This window comes from Hypanus sabinus, chromosome 1 (genome assembly GCF_030144855.1).
Source record: "Hypanus sabinus isolate sHypSab1 chromosome 1, sHypSab1.hap1, whole genome shotgun sequence".
Taxonomy (NCBI): domain Eukaryota; kingdom Metazoa; phylum Chordata; class Chondrichthyes; order Myliobatiformes; family Dasyatidae; genus Hypanus; species Hypanus sabinus.
The window spans coordinates 189425355-189448571 of record NC_082706.1 but is presented as its reverse complement, the minus strand read 5'-3'; the positions used below and the strand labels follow the sequence as shown (position 1 = coordinate 189448571).

Below are 23217 nucleotides of genomic sequence, written 5' to 3'. Positions count from 1 at the left end.
GCGTGCTTGCGACAGGTACACGGGTAGTCTCCCCGATCTCCCACAGACCACTGTCCTAACTGACCTCCCAGCTACTCTAATGGGAACAATTCTGCGAAGAACCTCACCTGTACTCACCTGCTCATGTGCCAATCACCAAAGCCTCAGCACCTGTGTCAATCGTGGCACTTAAACCCCCAGCATGGATGCACCACTCTAGCCGGTTTCTCTTTTATGTTTAAAAAAACAACTGGGTCAGCAACCCCGGAACTGAAAAACAACTCCCAAAAAAGCTGCTGACTCCTCCCTTCGCCTCTGAATGCTGCAAATGGGCAAGCAATCTTTGAGCTGAATGGATCCAACTCAAGCTGTGGGCAATTGCAGGATCCACATTCAGAAAAGCAAAGGCCCCACAGTGTAATATAGCTGAATGATTTTGTTTAAGAGCTCGGAAAGGTTAGAATGTCATCTTTGTATGAAGAAATTTAAGATTCAATTGCATATGTTTAAATGGAGATGAGAGTTTAATGAAGCAGAAAATATTCCTTCCGGCTGATGCGATAATGATCTGTGGTCACTGGTCTCTGCACGTGAAGGACTCGGAACCACTGGCAAGAGCGCTGAAGGGAACATACTAGAAATTCTTTCACTGAGTTGTCAGCATCAACCTCTAAAGTTGAAGTTCGTTTTCAAAAGTCACATTAAAATGGGCATTTTATTGTGGAAGGTTTGATGTGTGCACAACTGCACATAGGGTCATAGAAAATAACAGCACAGAAACGAGCCCTTCAGCCTGTCTAGTCCATGCTGAACCATTTAAACTGTCTACTCCGACTAACTTGCACCAGGACCGTAGCCCTCTATATCCCTATCATTCATGTATCTATCCAAACTTCTCTTAGACATTGAAATCGAGCTCGCATGCACTACTTGTGCTGCCAGCTCATTCCACAATCTCACGGCCCTCTGATTGAAGAAGTTTCCCCTCCTGCTCCCCTTAAACTTCTCACCTTTCACCCTTAACCCATGACCTTTGGTTGTAGTCCCACCCAACTTCAGTGGAAAAAGCCTGCTTACTTTTACCATATCTACATTCCTCATAATTTTGTATACCTCACTCAAATCTCCTCTCAATCTTCTATGTTCTACGGAATACAGTCCTAACCTATTCAATCTTTCCTTATAACTCAGGTCATCAAGTATTTACATACTTGTAAATTTTCTCTGTACTCTTTCAACCTTATTTACATCTTTCCTGCAGGTAGAGAACCAAAACTGCACACAATACTCCAAATTAGGCCTCACCAATGACTTACACAACTTCAACATAACATACAAAGTACACTGCAGAAGCTGTGGTCAAATCAAGACGTACAAGCAAGCTGGATGAACTTAGCAGGTTGGGCAGCCTCCATTGAAATGCTCATTTCAACGGATGCTGCCTGACCTGCTGAGTTCATCCAACTTGTTTGTACATCTTGATTCAACATAACATGCCATCTCCTGTACACAGTACATTGATTTATAAAGCTTTCTTTATGACCCTGCTTTTCAAAGAACCAGCACAGCCCGAACAGTCCAGATGTTTGTTTGTCTGCTGTGTTCTTTGATTTCTTAATGTCAGAATTGTGTTTGACATAGAGCAGGATTTCCAGGTGATGATTCCTTTTTCTGATTTGTCTCCAGTACAGTGTAATGAGTCTGGTGTTATCGTTCGCAAAGAAATTCACAATGATTGTAATGTTTCTGCTGCTGACCACCTCAAACCAGCCATATTTTTCTGCGTCTCAGCAATACTGCCACCAGTAAATTCCAGCACCTCAGCATTTTCCGAAAGCTTAATTTTGCTGACAAGTTAACATGGTGTATGCAAAAGCAGGGTTGAGACATTTTTCATATTAAGTCAGTTATACAGCACAGAAACAGGCTCATTCAGCACAGCTCAACCATACTGACTGTCCACGCAAATCCCATTAGGCCCACTGTTCTAAGTGCTTGTCCAGATCTCCCTTAAATGCTGCAATTGTATCTGCTTCTACCATCTCTTTGGGCGGCTTGTTCCAGATAACTATTATACTCTAGGGAAGCATTGTCAAATCTCTCCCCTCTCACCTTAAACCTCTGCCCTCTTGTTCTAGACTCACCTGTCCAAGGAAAATTACTCTGTTTATCCTTTCAGTGCACTTCTTAATTTTACAGATCTCTACATGGTCAGCAGTAATCTTCGGTAAGGAGAATATTTGCAGGTATCTGAAAATCTCTTCGGTAAATGTCTGTAAGTACATGCAATTTCCACCTACGTGCATCTGTAGGTCTGTGCATTTACACTCAGTGGCCGCTTTTATTAGGTACAGGAGTGGATCCTGGTGTTGTCTTCTGCTGCTGTGGTCCATCCACTTCAAGGTCCAACATGTTGCAAGTTCTGCACACCACTGTTGTAACACATGCTTCTTTGAGTTACTGTCACCTTCCTGTCAGCTTGGACCAGTCTGGCCATCCTCCTCTGAGCTCTCTTAATAACAAGGCAGTTTTACCCGCAAAACTGTGGCTCACTGGATGTTTTGTCTTTGTTCCTCGCATCATTCTCTGTAAAGTCTAGAGACTGTTGTGCCTGAAAAATCCCAGGAGACCAGCAGTTTCTGAGATACTCAAACCATCTCGTCTGGCATGTACATGGTCAAAGTCACTTGGATCACATTTCTTCACCATTCTGTTGTTTGTTCTGAGCAACAGCTGAATCTCTTGATCATGTCAGTGTGCTTTTATGCATTGAAATTGGTGCCACATGATTGGTCGATTAGCTATTTGCATTAATGAGCAGGTGCCCCTAATAAACTGGCCACTGGGTGTATATAGTTTTGGACATGGCCATTTCCTCTTTGTGCATTGTCACTTAGCTTAAAGTCCATGAGTGGACCATATGCAATCTAAAGGGAAAATTACAATGAGACATCCTTTTGGCACAGTGCAACTAAACCTTAGTCAAGTCAAGTTTATGGTCATTTAATTATATACACATATACCGTCAAATGAGATGTTTCTCTGAACCAGGATGCAAAGCACACATAACGCATAATAACTTATGAAAATAAGGATGAAATCTACAGATGGATTACACATGAATAAACAAACTAAGGTGAATAAATTAAATATCAGATTAACTAGTGACACTTTGAATACAATGCAGCAGGGAGTTCAGAAGCCTAATGGCTTGGGGGAATAAACTGCTTCTCATTTTAACCGTTCTTTTTTTTATGCATTGGCCTCTCCTGCCTGATGGTAGAAAGTTTAAAGAGGATGCTGGATGGATGGGTGGGATCCTCAATAATACTAACAGCCCTGCATATGCAGCGCTCCCAATAAATGTCTCTGATGGATGGTTAGGGTCTGTGATGTCTATGATCCTCTCAACCATTCTCACAGTCCTTTGTAGGGACTTCTGATCCAGTCCAATGCTTGGCTGTTCCCATACCAGATAGAGATGCCACTTGGCAGGGTGCTCTCAACGGTGCTCCTGTAAAATGCAGTTAAGATAGGAGGTGGAGAGTCCCCCAATCTCCTTAGGAAGTGAAGTCCTCCTTGTTCAGGGAGGCGATATTAAGGGACCAGGAAAGGTCCCAGGAACTTGGTGCACTTAAATCTCTCTACAGAGGAGCAATGTATTCACACGACTGGCATCCTGTCGCACTCACCTCAATAATAAGCAAATGCTTTGAGAGGTTTGTCAAGGACTACACCTGCTGCATACTACCACCCACACTGGAATCCCTACAGTTCACCTACCGACACAACCATTGATCGATGATGCAATAGCCACAACTCTACACACCTGGAGAAGAAGGTTGCTTTTGTGGGAATGCTGTTCTTGGACTACCGTTCAGCATTCAACACCATGATTTCCACCCCCACCCCCATTCCCAGCTCGACAAGAAGCTCAGAGACCTCAGCCTTCACCCTTGTGTAGCTGGATCCTGGACTTCCTGTCAGATCACCGGCAGGCGGTAGGCGTGGGCTCCCTCACCTCTGCCCCTCTGACCCTCAACACAGGTGCTCCTCAGGGCTGTGTCCTAAGCCCCCTCCTTTACTTTCTGTATACTCATGATTGTGTCACCACTCACACCTCCAATCTGCTAATTTGCTGATAGTATTACATTGATTGGCCTAATCTCAAATAATAATGAGGTAGCCTACAGAGAAGAAGTAATTACCCTGACACAGTGGTGTCACGAAAACAACCGCTCCCTCAATGTGGGCTAACCCCTATTGTCATCAATGGATCTGGGGTTGAAAGGGTAAACAGCTTCAAGTTCCTCGGCATCCACATCACTGAGGACCTCACCTGGTCTGTACACACCAGCTGTGAGGTGAAAAGGGCAAAACAGCACCTCTTTCACCTCAGACGGTTGAAGAAGTTTGGTATGGGCCCCCAAATCCTAAGAACTTTCTACAGGGACACAATTGAGAGCATCCTGACCGGCTGCATCACTGCCTGGTATGGGAACTGTACTTCCCTCAATCACAGGATTCTGCAGAGTGGTGTGGACAGCCCAGCGCATCTGTAGATGTCAACTTCCCACGATTCAGGACAGTTACAAAGACAGGTGTGTAAAAAGGACTCAAAAGATAATTGGGGACCTGAGTCACCCCAACCACAAACTGTTCCAGCTGCTACCATCCGGGAAACGGTACCACAGCATAAAAGCCAGGACCAACAGGCTCTGGGACAGCTTCTTCCACTAGGCCATCAGACTGATGAACTCAAGCTGATGTTATTGTATTTATATGTTATATTGACTGCCCTGTTGTACATAATTATAAATTATTATAAATTGCACATTTAGCCAGACATAACATAAAGATTTTTACTCCTCGTGTATATGAAGGATGTAAGTAATAAAGTCAATTCAATTCAATACTTAAGCAGTACTTAAAGTTCTCATCCAAGGTGCAGTCAATGTCATTAGCTCAGTATCTCTATTTCCCTCCACCCAACACCAATGTGGTGTGCAGAAGAGTATCTCTGAGCTTGCAGCATGTTGATCCTTGAAGTGGATGGACAACAGTAGCAGAGGACCACACCAGGTTCCACTCCTGTACCTAATAAAGTAGCCACTGAGCATAAATGCATAGACCTACGGCTGCACCAGTTAGGTGGAAATTCCACATACTTACAGGTAGTCTTCTATCCATTTCCCAGGGCAACTAGCGAGGAGCAATAGACGTGACAACGAATGTAATAACATTATAACAAAAACCTCAATCTAGTCTGTTAATTGAGAGTCCACTTAAAGTGTCAGGTTCACCATGAAGCTGAATAAAGACCACTCTCTGTTAAAAGTAGAACGTCAGCAATGAGCTGTGGGATTAGAAGTGAATGGAGGATCCAAGTTGTGGTCAGCCTGTGTCGGTAATGCAGCTGGTGTGATTCCATTTGCAGACACTCAGTGGCAGCAGTGCCTCTCGATACGCAGAAGGTGGAACAAGATATGCAGAAGCAATTTACTTTGGCTCTTAATGATCATTAAGAGCAGTTGTTTTTCACTAAATTGAAGTACCCATCATAATCTAAACTGGGATCAAGTTTGCATTTTCTTTAAAATAAAGATTTGTGGACAAGTTTATCACTTCTACATAAATGTTGTCCAGTTCATGTAAGAATGTATATCATGTATTAAGTAAACTGCCCTTGTTGCTTTCATGTGTGATACATGCCAGTTTTCCCAATATATACCAGAGCCAGTAATGTAATTGGCTCTGTTTAAAGTGAAGGAGGTATTAGCAATGGTATTCATTGATCACACAATAATGTTGGGTAATTGTGTGTGTGTGTTTGATTGTTTTGTGACTTGGATTGCTTTCAAATTAAATCTTCATGGGATAAATCATAACTCGGAATACTGGATGAATAGAGATCTGATGTTGAGTAATACAGAGATTCAATATCAAGAAAGTTAATTCTGGACAGCTTTAATACTTCACAAGCTGTTTGAGCTTTTAATAGCAAATGTTTTAAAGTGGACGTGGAGCTCTGGTGCTGTGTACTAGCAAATCATTTCCAGGATAGCTGGAAATTGCCAGGACATAAGTTAGAGGTGTGGAATGTTAGATGGTTGCTAAGGGTAAAGAGTTTGTATAATTGATCTTTGGGACTCTGAACTCTGCTTATACCCATGTGCCTCTATCCTCCAACCACTCAAAAACCGTTCCCTACTCTTTGGAAAAGAAACATGCCCACAATTAGCTCCTGAATTTCTGATTTCCTATTTAGCCTGCTATCTCTCACATCAATGTGCCACACTTGGCCCATTCACTGCTCATTGTCAATGGTTCTCTACAAACCATTCACCCTAATTGGCCAATTCAGTGACAACAAAAATGTTCACCCAGTATTTTAACTGGCTTGGTTTCCTCGATGTCCTATCTGGCTTGGATATATTGTAATTATTGGCAGCTAAGCTGGTGGCGTTTCTCCAGTACAAGCTAACTTTCTTCCTGGCTTAGCCATCTGTAACAAATAAATGCAGCTTATGGGTTTCTTAGTTTCCATTGGTGCAGCTGCCTATAATGCAGATTCTACTCAGCCAGCATACTGTCAGCAGCATAATTCCAGCAATGGTTTCTTTCTCTAAAGCAACAACAAATTGCTGTAAAACAGCCGCTGCAATACTAATCAAGATTAATTTTGGAGCAATGATCTTTACAACACTTTAGAGTCTTAGTTATAGAAAAATACAGCACATAAACAGACCCTTCAGCCCATCTAGTCCATTCCATTCTTTTGAGCATTGTGTTCTTATTCTAACTTCGGCTACTGAATAAGAATGACCTCCGTTTTATTTTTGTTATAAGACCATTAAGACATAGGAGTAGAATGGGGCCATTTGGCCCATCAAGACTGCTCTACCATGGCTGATCCCATTCCTTAATGGTTCCAAAAAACTCAGAAGGGAACTGATAGATCAGTTAGCCTGAAGTCAGTGGTAGGGAAGATGTTGGAATTGATTGTTAAGGTTGTGGATTCAGGGTGCTTGGAGGCACATGATAAAATAGGCCGTAGTCAGCCAGTTTCCTCAAGGGAAAATCTTACCCGTCAAATCTGTTGATTTTGTGTACTTGGATTTTCAGAAGGCCTTTGACAAGGTGCCACACATGAGGTTGCTTTAACAAGTTACGAGCCCATGGTATTACAGGAAAGATTCTAGCATGGATAAAGCTGTGGCTGAATGACAGGAGGCCAAGAGTGGGAGTAAAGAGAGCCTTTTCTGGTTGGCTGCCACTGACCAGTGGTGTACCACAGGGGTCCTTGTTGGGCCCAATTCCTTTTACATTACGTGCCAATGATTTGAATGACAGAATTAATGGCTTTGTGACAAAGTTTGCAGACAATACAAAGATAGATGGAGGGTCAGGTAATTTTGAAGAAGTAGAGAGGCTACAGGAGGAATTGGACAGATTAAGAGAATGGGCAAAGGAGTTGCAGGTGGAATACAATGTTGGGAAGTAAATGGTCATGCACCTGGGTAGAAGAAATAAAAGGGTAGACTATTTTCTAAATGGAGAGAAAATACAAAAATAACTGAGGTGCAAAGGGACTTGGGAGTCCTTGTTCAGGGTTCTCTGAAGGGTAAATTGCAAGCTGAGTCTGTGGTGAGGAAGGCATATGTGATATTAGCATTCTTTTCTAGAGGATTAGAATATAAGAGCAAGGATGAAATGTTGAGGCCTCACTTGGAGTATTGTGAGCAGTTTTTGGGCCCCTTATCTTAGAAAGGACATTCTGAAACTTCAGTGGTTTCAAAGGAGGTTCATGAAGATCATTCCTGAATTTCACCCCTTGTCACATGCAGAACGTTTGGCTCTGGGGCTGTTTTCAATAGTATTCAGAAGAATGAGGGGTGACCTAATTGAAACTTATTGAATGGCAAAAGGCTTTGAAAGGGTGAATGTGGGGAGGATGTTTCTTATGATGGGTGAGTCCAAGACACAGGGGCGTCCTTTTAGAATGGAGATGAGGAAGAATTTCTTTAGCCAGAGAGTGATGAATCTGTGGAATTCATTAGAGGCCAAGTTTTTACATATATTTAAGACAGAAGTTGATAGATTCTTGATTGGTCAGGGCATGAATGGATGCTGGGAGAAGGCAAAAGATTGGGGCTGAGAGGAAAAATTGATCAGCCATGATAAAATGGCAGAGCAGACTCGATGGACCAAATGGCCTACTTCTACTCCTACTGTATATCGTGTGGTCTTAACCCCATTCTTGGGGAAGAAAGTATTTTTTGCTTGTAATCAGACTGACAGATTCAGGATCCTTGAAAAGGGTAATATTTTCAATATAATTACAGAAAAGGTTACTCAACTTACCTAAATTTATCCATCCAGCTAGGTCCCAGTATCCCCTAGCATTTTTCTGAATTTCTTAAATCATTGTGGAATTGTTATGTGGCCTATTTCATATGATATCGTTCAAGCTGTCCTAACTTTAGCCCAGTAATTCATTCCAGTCCTTTGAATTCATTTTCATTAGTTCTCGACTCCAATTTAATGTCAAGTTATAACACTGTATTTTTTACACAACTGAACTACTTTGAATACAATTTGAAGTTCGGAGTAAGTTTTATTATCAAAGTAACTATGCATCAGCAAATACAACCCTGAGATTCTTTATCCTGCAGGATCAATAAACAATCAAGTTGAGCAGAGAAGTCAGCAAACCGTGCAATTGCAAATATAAATAAATAGCAATAAATAACAAGAACATGAAATAACAAGATAAAGAATCCTTAAAGTGAGATCATTTGTTGTCAGAACATCTCAATAGATGAGTGTAGTTTTTCTCTTTTGTTCAAGAGCCTGATGGTTGAGGGGTAGTGGTGCAAGTCTTGAGGCTCTTGTACCTTTGGCTTGATGGCAGCAGTGAGATAAACAATAGCCTGGCTGGTGGGGATCTTTGATGATGAATGCCACCTTCTTACAACAGTGTTTCATATAGATATGCTCAATGGTTGGGAGGGATTTACCCTTGATGTACTGGGCCGAAACCACTACCTTTTGTAGGATTTTCCATTCAAAGACATTGGTTTTCCCACACTAGGCCATTATGCAGCCAGTCAGTACACTCTCCAGTACGCATCAATAGAAGTTTGTCAAAGTTTTTGAATCTCCCCAAACTCTTGAGGAAGTAGAGGCACTGTTGTGCTTTCTTTGCTATTACATTTATATGATGGGTCCAGGGCAGGTCCTCTGAGATAGTGACACCCAGGAAGTTAAAGTTATTGACCGTCTCCACCTCTGATCCTCCGATGATTACTGGCTCATGGACCTGTGGTTTCCTTCTCCTAAAGCCAACAATCAGCTCCTTGGTCTTGAGTGAGAGGTTGTTGTTACAACACCACTCAGCCAAGTTTTCAGTCTCCCTCCTGTATGCTGATTCACCACCACCTTTGACACAGCCCACAACAGTGATATCATCAGGAAACTTGAACATGGTGCTGGAGCTGGATTAAGCCACACCATCTTAGGTGTAAAATGGGTAGAACATGTAGCTTATCACACAGCCCTGTGCCGCAAGTTTTTCCTATGATAAAGTTCACGTTTTCCAGTTTTGTATGAAGTCCTGATGTTAGCCAGAAATCTATGGTTTCCTTGCTAAATAACTCTAGATGAGATATATTACTATAAGCATTAGCGATGATAAGGAAAATCCATAAGACATGGGCACAGAATTGGGTTATTCCACTAATCAAGCCTGCGCCATCATTTGATCATGGCTATTTATTTTTCCTCTGAGCCTCATTCTCCTGCCTTCTTCCCATAAACATTGATGCCTTTATTAAAAAAAAACATATCAACCTTCACTTTAAGTATTGTATAGGTTTCAATAGGTACATTTAATGTCAGAGAAATGTATACAATATACATACTGAAATTCCTTTTCTTTGCAAACATCCACAAAAGCAGAGTACCCCAAAAAATGAACAATTTTTAAATGTTAGAACCCCAAAGCCCCCCCCCCCAGCTCCCCCTCTCACACATAAGCAGCAGCAAACTCCCTCCCCCACCAGGAAAAAAAATCATCTGTACCCTCTACCGAGCACTCAAGCGTACAGCAAAGTATTAATACCTACAGACGCAGTACCCCAAAAACTACTCGTTCACCCAGTATTGGACATCTTTATTTTAAAAAATATGGGGTCCAGAACTGTTTGCAGTACTCCATATGTGGTCTGACCAAAGTCTCATAAAACCTCAGCATTACTTCCCTGCTTTTATATTTTAGTCTTCTTGAAATGAATAGTAACATTGAATAAGCTTTCCTAACTACTGATTCAGCCGGCAAGTTAACCTTTTGGAAATCCTGCCCCAGAATTCCCAAGTCCCTTTGCACCTCCACTGGGGCTTTAAGCAAACTCTAGACACTAGAGTATGTGGGCAGTGCGGTAGAGTAACAGTTAGCGCACTGCTTTCCTGCGTCGGCTGTAAGACTACGGCTCCATTCCCTCCACTGCCTGTAGGGAGTTCTCTCCCTGACCATGCCGGTTTCCTCTGGGTGCTCCAGTTTTCTCCAACGTTCCAAAGGCATACAATAATGGTTGTGAGCCTGCCACATTGGATCTAGATGCGTGGTGACACTTGCAGGTTGTCCAGCACAATCCTCACTAATTTGATTTGAGGCATGTAATGCATTTCACTTTGTTTCAATGTACGTGTGGCAAACAAAGCTCCATCCTCAAACCTTTTGAGCCTAGTTTAAGCAATTACCTGCCATGTCAGCATGGTATTCAAAGTGGCCTATTCATCACAACTTCAGGTTGTGTAACGCTTGCACTAGAATGGAGCTGAGAATATGTTGATGCTGGAGTGGTCGAAATTTAAAAGGATTTGCTGCGTAGTTCATTATTCTCATTACTACCATTGGGTAGGAGATACAGGAGCCTGAACACCCATACTCAACAGTTTAGGAACAACTTCCCCTCTGCCATCAGACTTTTGCACGGTCCATGAACTTGATACACCTCTTTTCCACAATTTATTTATTTGAAATTATTGTAATTTTTATGTCTTGTACTGTACTGCTGCCACAAAACAACACATTTCACAGCATATGGCATAATAAACCTGATTCTGATTCTGTCATTTAACTTTGTGAATTCAAACTTCTATACAGCTGAAGCCTCAACCCTTAAACAGGTAACTGCCTCTTTAAAAATATTTATCATTGGACATTTAGAGACCATTAAAAATCATCTCTTTAATATATTAATATATAAAATTTATTTGAAAGATTAAAGTGTTAATATATATGCAAAATACACAGCATATGTAAGTTGTATTCAGATAGTTATACAGTAATAGCCAGCTGCCATCTGAATGTCTTCCTCATTAAAGATGCTTCACTTAAGTACCTTAACAGCAAAAAGAGTTCGAAGAATAATTACCCCTTTTCTCCCTCCTGAACTTTCCACAATCTAGTTGTACATAATCGTCTCAATTTAAGTCTAAAAATAAATCTGCTGTTAAAATGATTCTGGATATCAACAAGGACTTTCAAGGATACAAAAAATATACTTGTGTAAAATCAGAGGTGGCCTCTCAAATTGAGATTAAGGGCAGTGAAGCATGTTCCCTGTTTCAAAGTGACTGAACTTATTAACTTAAAATAAATGCATCAAACAGGAAGTCTATGAAATGCAAGTTCAAATGAGAATAAATCTAGAGATATAAAACTGGAGCATATTCATCTACAAAAATATGTTAAATTAAGATAAATCTTGATTTTAAGTAAATCAAGCTGATTCCAATGCATTAATTGCACTCTGCATTGAGGTTATGTGACAGTGTTTTAAAGTACTCTCATCCAGTGCCAAAGTACTTTTGCAAAATTGTTATTCTGTCATTTTCTATTTTCAGTGCACATTTGTTCAACATAGTTGGTTTCAGAAAGCTTGCAATGTTGCAGTTCCATAAGAGGCCACAGAGAGATTTGATGTGGGATTTACAATTAATGGCATCCCATCTGACATTTGTGGCCTTATATTTCCAACTGATCTATGTCCTGCTGAATCCCTTGACAACCATCCCAGCAAACCACAACTCCACCATTTTGTGTTGACTTCAACTTTACCACCTGTCACATACAACTGATATTGTTTGAAGTAACCATTAAAATAAAAATCACTTCAAGTATGAATACATTTTTCGGTTCTCTTTGGCAAGCAAACTCTGATTTCCTTCAGGAAATGAAAGCAACACCATTCAAAATGTTGCTATGAATTTGAAGAGTTTGATATGGAGAGTTGTGAAGTGTTGAGCTTTGGGAGATCAAATGTAAGAGGAAAGTATGCAGTAACTGGTATGACCTTTGGGTGCATTGACGTACAGAGGGATCTTGGGGTGCAAGTCTATAGCCCCTTGGAAGTGGTGATACAAGTACAAACTCACAAAAAACTGACATGCCTGACCTGCCTTTATCGGTTGTAGCACTGAGTGTAAAAGGTATGAAGCCATGTTGCAGTAATACTAGTTCAGAAAGATGATAGGGGGCAACATGATAGATCTGGAGAGAATGTTCCCCCTGTTTAATAAGTGTAGAGTTGGTAGAGTTGGGGTTCATTCTCAAAGCACAGGACATTTAGAGTTAAGATGAGGAGAAATTTCTTCACAAAGGATAGTGAGCTTTTGAAATTCACCAGCCCAATGCCCTCTGCAGGGTCAGTAATTACATTTAATTTATCGTCAAATGTTTGGTTCTAAAGAATTGAGAAATTATGGAGCTAGGATAGGGATGTGAGGTTTGGGCAATAGAAGATCAGCCATGGTTTTCTGAAAAGGCTTCTCCTCTTAGTTGCATGTATGATTGATTACTAATCAGAATGTATTTTGTGCTTTTTATATATTTCAGGTTGCAGGAAGATTTCTAAACTGATGTCATTTGGTAATAGGAACCTCCTGCCTTCCTAATGGCTCCGAATTCTCCTGACGTTGTTGGCGTTATCCCAGGGGTACTTGACAGTGGACAATATCAAGTCGTTTTCTGGGGCCTGTTTACCTTTGCTTGTGCCTTTTTGGTCATGACTGTGTTCATTTTCTTGTGCAGTAGCTGCAACGGGTAAGATAAATTAATTTTAACAAACAAAATAAAGTGTATCCTTTCCTATTCTACTAAATCGTGCATTACCCAGTTTTCAGTCAGTCCTCGGAACCCAATAAGCAGCTTTTCCTCTGTTTAATGTAACATTCGTGTAACTTTCCAGATGTTGGTGCCTGTCACTGGGTCAGTACTCAGGATGAGAACCAAAATATAATTCAAGGATGCGGGAAGTGGCTGAAGGAACAAGCTTCAGAGTGGGATTGAAGGATGGGAAGATCAGGAAAGAAAGGGAAGTGTGAAACCTGATAACCCTTCTATGGACCAAAGAGTTTAGTATCCTAGATGGTATGGATAATGCTTTGAGATTTGCAAATGAGTGAGTTTGTTATGTGCTATGTCATATGACATGGACAATGATGGTCTTTCCACAACCATAATTGTTCTTGGCAAATTTTTCTACAGAAGTGGTTTGTCAATGCCTCCTTTTTGGCAGTGTCTTTAGAAAACGGGTCACTATCAATACTTTTCAGAGATTGTCTGCCTGTCGCCAGTGGTCTCATAACCAGGACTTGTGTATGCACCAGCTGCTCATTCAACCACCCACCATCTGCTCCTGGGGCTTCATGTGACCCTGATCGGGGGGCTAAGTAGGTGCTACACCTTGCCCAAGAGTGACATGCAAGCTAGCAGATGGAAGGAGCACTTACACACCTCCTCTGGATAGAGCTGTATCTCCACCTCACCACCCAATTATAGATTACCAATGGTGAAAGTTATCATGTGTACCAGCTCCTTTTGTTTCAAGTCGCCAACTTGGGTTTTGATCCGGTTTATCTTTGTCACTCAAAGAGGCTTTTTATTTCTGCTCACACAGTTCATTGCTGTATCTATTCCTTTTACTAAGTATGTATGGTTTAAAAGCGTGCCTATGGGAAAATTGATGTGCTCAGTGGCTCTTTGGCCCATCTTTCCCCACGTCCCTGCAAGGCACCAGAAGCCCATAGTACCTTTTCACTTGTACTCCAACAGGAGTCATCATCTTTGAGAAGAGGAAAGAAAAGTTGAGATGCCGATATTTCAGGAATGCCTGGTTGCCAGCTGACTACTGGAAAGTATTCATGTACCAATTATTCTTTTATCAGTGAATGATGATACTTAACCGAATGTTACAGTACAGGCTCTTCAGTTCACAATATTGTGCCAACCTTTGAGCTAACTCTAAGATTAATCTAGCCTTTCCTTCCTACATACATTGTAGCCCTCCATTTTTATATCATCCATGTGCCTATCTAAGATTTTCTTAAATAAATGTCCCTAGTGTATCAGCCTCTACTATTCCCTGCACCCTTGTGGAATATTTTCAGAATCTTCATCCATCTCTGCTCATTCAGATGAAGGCATCTCAATATTGGTGAACCAACTAAAACCAGGCTAGAATTAAAGATGCAAAGAGATCCAAAGGGGAAAGGCTAGGGATGAGTCCATGTAGGGACTTTGAATTGAGATTATGTATTTTTGAAATTATGTAATGTTAATCTAGCTACTTCACCTTTTCCACTGAAATGCAATGCTTATTAATTTATATTTCTCTCCTCTTATGTAAAAACAAAGCCAGCTGAAAATAATCATTCTAAGGAGAATAACTCTTTAGTAATGCACTTGACTGGATTGTGGAAATTAAGGAATACAGCAGTTCCAAATCTGTATCCTTTGCTCTGGCATTGAGAATGGAGAGCAGGGTGAATTCATTTTAATTAACTCCCAAGATTCCTCATTGTAGCGAGGGCAACCATGACCTAGATTTCTTTGTTTTATAGTGAGTTTTTTTAAAACATTGTGGGCAGAAGATTAAAGGGCTTATGCGGGAGAGGCTGGTCTTCTAATAATTTGCTATTAATCTCTTGCTGGTTTGTGAAATCTGCCCTGAACACAATTTGAGTTTATGGATGTAGCAAGTCTATAATGCCCTTTTCTTTCTGAGATTATCAATATGGTCTTGCAGTAGATGCCAGTCTGGTTATCGTACATCCCAGCATGTGGGCAAATTTAGCATCACAATCCCATAACTGAATGGACTGAAATGTCTGTGCATCAATCTACAATAAGGATTCATGTTAGCGTTACAATTCTTTTGAGTTTTTATTTAAGCTCCATTGTGTGGCATCAAGACATTTCCATCTCTAGCAATAATTGTACAGGCATTGGTACTTAAAGTATATTTGGTATTTTATTGTGTTAAAAGTAAAAATGAATTGTCCAATTACTTTTGCAGAAGTTAAAGTCACCCATGAGTAATCATTCAATGAGTATGCAAATGATTTCTGAAGTCGAACAAATACAATTTCTCCATTATAGACATAGTAGGCGTACAATATACAGATAATGACAATCAATAGCATTCAAAAAGATAAAGATACTGGAAATGCATTAAAATTATATGTACATATCTCCAGAAGGGAGTCATCCAAAAGGATGTTTGATTTGTTTGCAATGATTGTGGGTGGGATGACCTGGTGCATCCAGACAACGCAAAAGCTCTTCCACAGTTAGATTTTTCTTCAAATGGATTATGCTCCACACTCAGTGGTCATTTTATTAGGTACTTCCACTGAGTGCATGTTCATGGTCAGCTGCTTCTGTAGCCCATCTGCTTCAAGATCTGACGTGCTGTGCATTCAGAGATGATCGTCTGCACACTACTGGTGTTTGAGTTACAGCCACCTTCCTGTAAGCTTGATTTAGTCTGGCCGTTCTCCTCTGTCTCCTCTAAAGCATTTTCACATACAGAGCAGCTGCTCACTGGATGTTTTTTTGTTTATTGCTCCATTCTCTATAAACTCTAGAGCAGGGATTTCCAACCTTTTTTATGCCATGGAGTCTTACCATTAACTGAGGGGTCTGTGGAGCTCCTGCTCTAGAGACTGATGTACATGAAGATCCCAGGAGATTAGCGGTTTCTGAGATACTCAAACCCTCCCATCTGGCACCAACAATCATCCCATGCTCATCGTCACTTCAATCACATTTCTTTCCATTCTAAAGTTTGGTCTGAACATCAACTGAACCTCTTGACCATGTCTACATGCTTTCATGCGTTGAGTTGCTGCCACATGATTGGCTGATTAGATATTTGGGTTTATGAGCAGGTGTGTGTAATGAAGTGGCCAGTGAGTGTCCATACACAAAGTATTGATAAGGAACCAATGTTACAGAAAAGGAGGCAGTCCAAGAACTGGATCAGTTTGGCCCATTTTCGAGATGGAAATAATGGAGAAGGGAATGGGTATGGTTAAGAGAGCAGGAATATTAAGATGGAAAGGGTGTTGGGAAGGTTGATGATCTTAGTGTGTTGGGGGTGGGGGGTGGAATTGTGGAGATTGGAATGAAATTTTGGCTTCTTTGATTAGCCTGATGCTCCAAGCAAAGCATAGCTGTTTCCAACACGCCATTATAAAGGCATAATACAGCAGGTTATCATTCATTTTACCTAATGAATTTCCCAAGGCCCCAGAAGTCAGACTAACTAGTTTAAAATAGAAATCCTGTAAAGTTATGGTATCCTTAAAAAGATTTCAACAGTGAATGCACCAACTGAGAGAGGATAGTTTGTCCATTCCATTAATCACCCCATTAACATCTGCATTTTTAAAACTCTTCCGAGTAATGAACTGGTGTAAAGTCACAGAAAATGCAGGGCCATTCAGCCCATGTAGTCCATGCTGAACCATTTAAAACTGCCTACTCCCATCGATCAGGTGATTTTATTAATACAATAAAAAGAAAACTATTGCCCTATTTTCCTCCTCTGAGGGATTTGTTTAGACTGTATTCGGAACGTTTGGTGCTTTGTTTTCGGTCTCTTATTGCCCAGACAACAGAGGGATGGAAAATGTGTTTAAACATGTTGCCCCAACACATGACTGACTTAAGGTCAGAACAAACTTTTCTGGAATGGAAATGCTATTCATCGTGACCAAACTGGAAGTTAATTAATAATTGTGATCCCTTTAAATTGAATCCATCTCAGTGTGATTTCTTTTCAGAAGGGAAGGTGAAGGTATGCTTTCATTTTCAAAAGATGTATCATCGCCAATGTACCTGGGTGTTGTTTCGAATATCTATAGAATTACACAGCTGTTAATAGCTATGCAGAAAACATACACATTTTTTCCCTGTAGCTGTTCAATTATTGCAGTTGTAGACTTATTTATCATCAGTAGTACTTATGGAACCAGGGAATGTACTCTCAACAGAATCAAAAGCATAGTGTTTTTATCAGTGGGGATTTTTACTTGGTTATTATTATTTGCTCGGGTAACACTTTTACCAACATATATCCCCAGCCATTCTTCACTTACACAAAAAAAAAACTAAAAACAAGTATTTTGGGCAGCATGAATGAGTTGGATCAATAGGCTGTACACCTGTCTTTAATATTCCTGCCCAAATGATCAGATAATCCAGACTCAGCATGTAATTCCAAATTTGCGTAAAAAGGATGGCGTCAGAGCCAAACCTAGGAACTTTCTTTTTCAAATCATTATCCCTGTTTACGAAGAGTATTGTTTGGGACCATGTGAACGACTAATGCTTTGAGGTTGTTGTTGTGTCGATTGTTGTGTTAGATTATAGAGCTTTCAAACAACTGCTTCATTGTAATGCACGCTTCGCCACTGTCACTGGGCAAAGAAGACCAAGGTTAACTGTTATTTCAAAACATGTATTTAAGTACATTTGATGACCTAACAATGAATTTGTCCTTCTGCTGACAGATCTTCAGAAAAGGATGACAATCTACTAAACATGGTAGGTGTTCCACAACACTTTTATTTTTCTATGAATCAAATAGTACATCACTGGATAAGTCATTCAGCTAATGATGTTGCACTGATTTTAATGCCCTCTCCCTCTCCCTCACTCCTTTTTGCCTCTGCTTCCTTCTCCTTTTCTCTCCCTGTCCCCAGCATCTCTAATTTAATTTGCATATTCTCATTTCCTTACAGTAAAGCAGCAGCCTGCTGAATCCATTAAATGAGATAAGATTTGATAGAGATATACAACTTCATGAGGGATATAGATAGGATAAATGCAAGAGGGCATTTTCCACTGAGCAGCAGGTATAAAATGCTGGAGGAACTCAGCAGGCCAGGCAGCATTTGTGAAAAGAGTAGACAGTTCACATTTTGGGCCAATACCCTTCTGCTACCTGATCTGCTGAGTTCCTGCAGCATTTTGTGTGTGTTGCTTTGTATTCCCGACATCTGCAGATTTTCTTAGCTTTGTGATTTTTTTCCCCCACTGAGATTGGGTGGGATTGCAACTAGTGGTCATGGGTTAAGAGTGAAAGATGGAATGCTTAAGGGGAACATGAGGGGAAACTTCTTCACTCAGAGGGCTGTGAGAGTGTGGAACGAGCCACCAGTGCAAGTGGTACATTCAGCTTCCATTTTCAATGTTTAAGCGAAGTTTGGATAGATATGGAGGTCTCGGTGTAGATTGAAGGGAGTAGGCAGTTTAACTGGACTAGATGAGGTAAAAGGCCTCTGTGCTGTACTTTTCTATGACTACGTTGGATGGGCTCTTGGACTAGATGGGCTAAAGAGCCTGTTTCTGTGTTGTACTTTGACTCTATGACTTTACGTTGAACGTGCTCTATATCTCGTTCTTCTTCCCCTTCCCTCCACACTAACTCCACCCCCACATATGAACTTTTCTGTTACATTTTATTAATTCCACTGTGCCTGGTCACTGTTGGTGCCTATTATCTTTTTATTTTCTATTCCTAATTAATCCTGCCTAAGCTAAGCACCGTACAGGCCATGGTGTCGGTTGACATTTTAACCCACTAAGATCAATCTAGCCCTTCTTTCGTACATTGCCCTCCATTTTCTGTCATCCATGTTCCTGTCTCAAAGAGTTTCCTAAATGCCCCTAATCTATCTGCCTCTTCCACCACACCAGGCAAGGCATTCCAAACACTCACCAATCTCTGTGTAAAGAATTTATTTCTGACACCCCCCTCCCATCAATACTTTCCTCCAATCAACTTAAAACTATGTCCCTGGGCATTAGCCAATTCCACCTGAGGATCAGTCCACACATTCCAGGCCTCTCTATGATCTTGTACACCTCAATTGTTACCTCTCACCCTCCATCACTCCAAAGAGAGAACTCAAGTTTGCTCAGCTTATCCTTATAAGACATACTTTCTAATCCAATCAGTACCTGGTAAATCTCCTCTTGCACCCTCTCTAAGCTTCTACATCCTTCCTATAATGAGGAGGCCAGAACTGGACACAATATTCTACTTGAGGTCTAACCAGGGATTTATAGAGCTGCAATGTAATTGAACTCAGCCCTATGATTAACGAGGGCCAACACACCATACCATACCTTCTTAACCATCCTGTCAACTTGTTGGTAAGTTTGAGGGATCTATGGACGTGAACCCAAGAACCCTCTGTTCCTCCACATTGCCAAGAATCGTGCCATTAACACTGTATTCTGACTTCAAATTCAACCTTCCAAAGTGAATTACCTCAGACTTTTGAGCCAGTTTTTATTTATTTATTTTCTATTTATTGAGATACAGTGTGGAATAGGACCTACTAGCCCTTTGAGCCATGCTGCCCAGCAGTCCAGATTTAATCTTAGCCTGATCACGGGACAATTAACCTACCAACTGGTACAACTGTGGGAGGAAACCAGTGCGTCTGGTGGAAACCCACTGCAGTTACCAGGAGAACATGCAGACTCCGTAGAGGCAGTGGGAATTGAACCTGGGTCGCTGGTGCTGTAAAGCGTTGTAACCGCCACGCCATCGTGATGCTCCACAAGTTATGAGAAGCAAAAGAGTGAACAAAATGATTGATTCACCATCCAGAGACGCAGAGTTTTGACCCAAAATGTCACCATTTCCCTTCCTCTTCCCAGATTCTACTCAACCTGCTGCGTTCCTCCAGATTGCTTGTTAATCATCCAGTTTATCTCCATTTGCATTTCCCATCTCTCTTACCTCTGTGTTGCAATTTAATTTTTAAATTGTCACTTGGAGTATTACAAGAATCTGTATCCTAGCATTTAAACAAGTATACCGCAGTTTATTTTTATTTCCAAAAGCCTTACAGTCTCCTTCCAATGAAACATGATGTAGTTTTTCTTTGAGCATTAAACATGTGAAAAGGAGGGGTCGTTTTGTTCTTGTTTTTCATTTACTTCAGTTACAGAAATTCAATGAGGCACTCATTTGCAAATTGCCAAGTCTAAGGGCATTGAACGGCACAGCACAATGAGGAAATAGTTGTGCATTGCCTTAGTAGAAGTTAAATGTGCACTTTCAGAACAATCTTACAACAGCACCGTGATTTACAGGGGGCTTCCAACAAATCAAGACCACTGGCAATCTGATTCAAGCAGATCCCCTTTAATTTCCTCGGGCTTTCCCCTGCCACTCACTACTTTAAACTTCTGGTGAATCTCTGTGTCATATCACTCTCTCATATAGGTGATACAGGTACAGTCAGGTGAGGGGGAAGGTAGGTGGGGGGTAGGAAGGGGGATGAATTAAGAAGCATGGACGTGATAGCTGGAAAAGGGCTGAAGAAGGAATCTGTTAGGACCACCACCTTAAAGCTTGTACTCCATCCCCTCCCCCTCCCAACCACTACCTTATTCTGGCATCTTCACTCTTCCTTTCTTGTCATAAAGAAGCAACATTGATCTTTATTTCTCTCCAATGCTGCTCGATCTGCTGAGTTCCACCAGCATTCTCTATTACTCTGGATATCCAGCATCTACAGAATCACTTTATAATTCCATTCAAATGACCCAAACCTGCACAAGAACCTATCGATATACCAAAGCAAAATTATATAGCAACATTTCTATTTTTGAAAAGCACAATAATTGATATAGACCTATCTTATTCCTGCAGTATAAGATTTTTTTTAAATTTCAGTCAGCCAAAGCACACCCAAGTGTAAAATTTTTCAAAGAAAAGTGGCGGAGCAAATTTCTTATTGTAGCTGTTTTTTGAAAACTGCACAGTGACATCAATTGTGCCAATGTTTTTCAGCCTTCAGAGAAGGATACCAACAGTTATCTCGTGAGCTTCAGAAGTGAACTCCCAGCAAATGGTCACACTGAGAGCCTCACAAATGGAGACGGTAAGGCAGCAACTGGTATAATTAAATAACATTTTAAATGGTTTGTAGTGGGGAGATTTTTAACAGCTCTGGGCGGGTTAATGGTCCATTTCTGGAAGTCGTCAAAATGTCGCCATTTATTTTCATTGATATTGATTATTTTAGCATTGTCATTGTCCAATATTCATATCATCATTTCATCAGCATAGTGCAATTTAGAAACATGGAGCAGTACAGCTAAGTACAGACGTTTTGCCTTTTTAACTGAATGCGAGTTCAGTCTAATCCTTCCCTCCCTCTAAGCTCTCCATTTTCTCTCATCCGTTTGTTTACTTAAGAGTCAACAAATACACTCAAAAACTTCTATTGTTGTACCGTGGAGAGCATTCTGACAGGCTGCATCACTGTCTGGTATGGAGGGGCTACTGCACAGGACTGAAAGAAGCTGCAGAAGGTTGTAAATCTAGTCAACTCCATCTTGGGTACCGGCCTATTAAGTACCCAGGACATCTTTAGGGAGCCATGTCTCAGAAAGGCAGCATCCATTATTAAGGACCTCTAGCACCCAGGGCATGCCCTTTTCTCACGGTTACCATCAGGTAGGAGGTACAGAAGCCTGAAGGAGCATGCTCAGCAATTCAGGAACAGCTTCTTCCCCTCTGTCATCCAATTCCTAAATGGACATTGAATCTTTGGACACTACCTCACTTTTTAAAAATATACAGTATTTCTGTTCTTGCACATTTTTAAAAATCTATTCAATATATGTAATTGATTTATTTAATTATTATTAGTTTTATTTCATTTATTATTTTTTCTCTCTGTTAGATTATGTATTGCATTGAACTGCTGCTGCTAAGTTAACAAGTTTCACGTCACATGCCGGTGATAATAAACCTGATTCTGATTCTGATTTTGAGTCTCTTAAATGTCCCTAATGTATCTGCTTCTACCACCACCCTGGCAGTGCATTCCACACCGCTCTCTGTGTAAAATAAAATCTACCTCTGACATTCCCCCCCCACCCCACCCCACATATTTTCCTCCAATCACCTCATCATTAGGCTCCCCCCTATGTATCAACTATTTAATTGCATCAATGCCCATTTTTGGTTGTCAAACCTTAATTGCAGCTGGGTGGGGGGAAAAATCAACTCAGTTATTGTGCTTTATAAAAACAGAAATGTTGCTATATAATTTTGCTTTGGTAGTCCTTTCAGATCAAAGTACAATTGTAAATTCCTCTGAAGATGCATTGCTTCCAGTTGAGCCAAACCAGGATGCACAGTGTAAATCTGCAAAATGTACTCAGAGTAGAGAGCTGCCTGAAATCCCGGGCAACGATCCAACAGCAACCGCAGAATCTACAGAAGTGAATGAAGCCAAGACCTCACATGGGGCGTGCAACACCTATGAAGTGTTAAAGGACAGCTCTTCGCAGGACATAGTCATTGAAGACTCTCTCTATGAAACTGTGAAAGAGCTAAAAGAGGAAACTGGCAGTGTGGTCAATGAAATTTATAGTGAGGCAGAAACTCCAGATTTGAATATTGTGGTACAAGACCAAAATCAACAGCCCACTGATGGTACTGCGGCATACGCAACAGTAAGCAAGGTGAAAGTGAATCGCAGTCTCTCAACAGAGCAGATACTGGTTACTGAAGATGAACCTCCTCAACTTCCGATAAAGCCGCTGGATGAAAACGTAGAGGTGAGCCATTTTGTTTGTTGGTCTTAATTCATGGAAACGTCTTCCTTACTTCAGAGGCTCCCAGCATTTTGTTTGGAGGATCTTGCAAACTGCCACCTGCACTTGGTACGATGTGGAATTAGTATTGGTTTCCCTGCTGTTTGCTGCCTTTATGAATTCAGTGCGCCCTCTTAGGTTCAGTGCACATATCAGTTTCTCTGAGGCTTCACACTGTGGATCTCCTGCTGTGGACCTGAACCTGCCATTGAAGCCTTGCAGTGATTTAATGCAGACAACAGCAAGGTTTTGCACTT

At 40.9% G+C, this 23217-nt stretch overlaps 1 protein-coding gene across 2 annotated transcripts in view; it reads left to right on the top strand.

Annotated features, from left to right (window-relative positions):
• Nucleotides 1-23217, top strand: part of pag1 (phosphoprotein membrane anchor with glycosphingolipid microdomains 1) — a 152457-nt gene that overhangs the window by 103108 nt on the left and 26132 nt on the right. Inside the window, exons 4-7 of one of the 2 annotated variants that reach the window (XM_059983568.1) lie at nt 12881-13087; nt 17842-17875; nt 21144-21234; nt 22425-22924. In XM_059983568.1, coding sequence (XP_059839551.1) covers nt 12939-13087; nt 17842-17875; nt 21144-21234; nt 22425-22924 — 774 coding nt within the window. In that variant the 5' untranslated portion in view covers nt 12881-12938. Of the gene's footprint in view, nt 1-12880; nt 13088-17100; nt 17127-17841; nt 17876-21143; nt 21235-22424; nt 22925-23217 lie in introns of those variants that run through there. The other variant, XM_059983571.1, reaches the window with a different exon arrangement.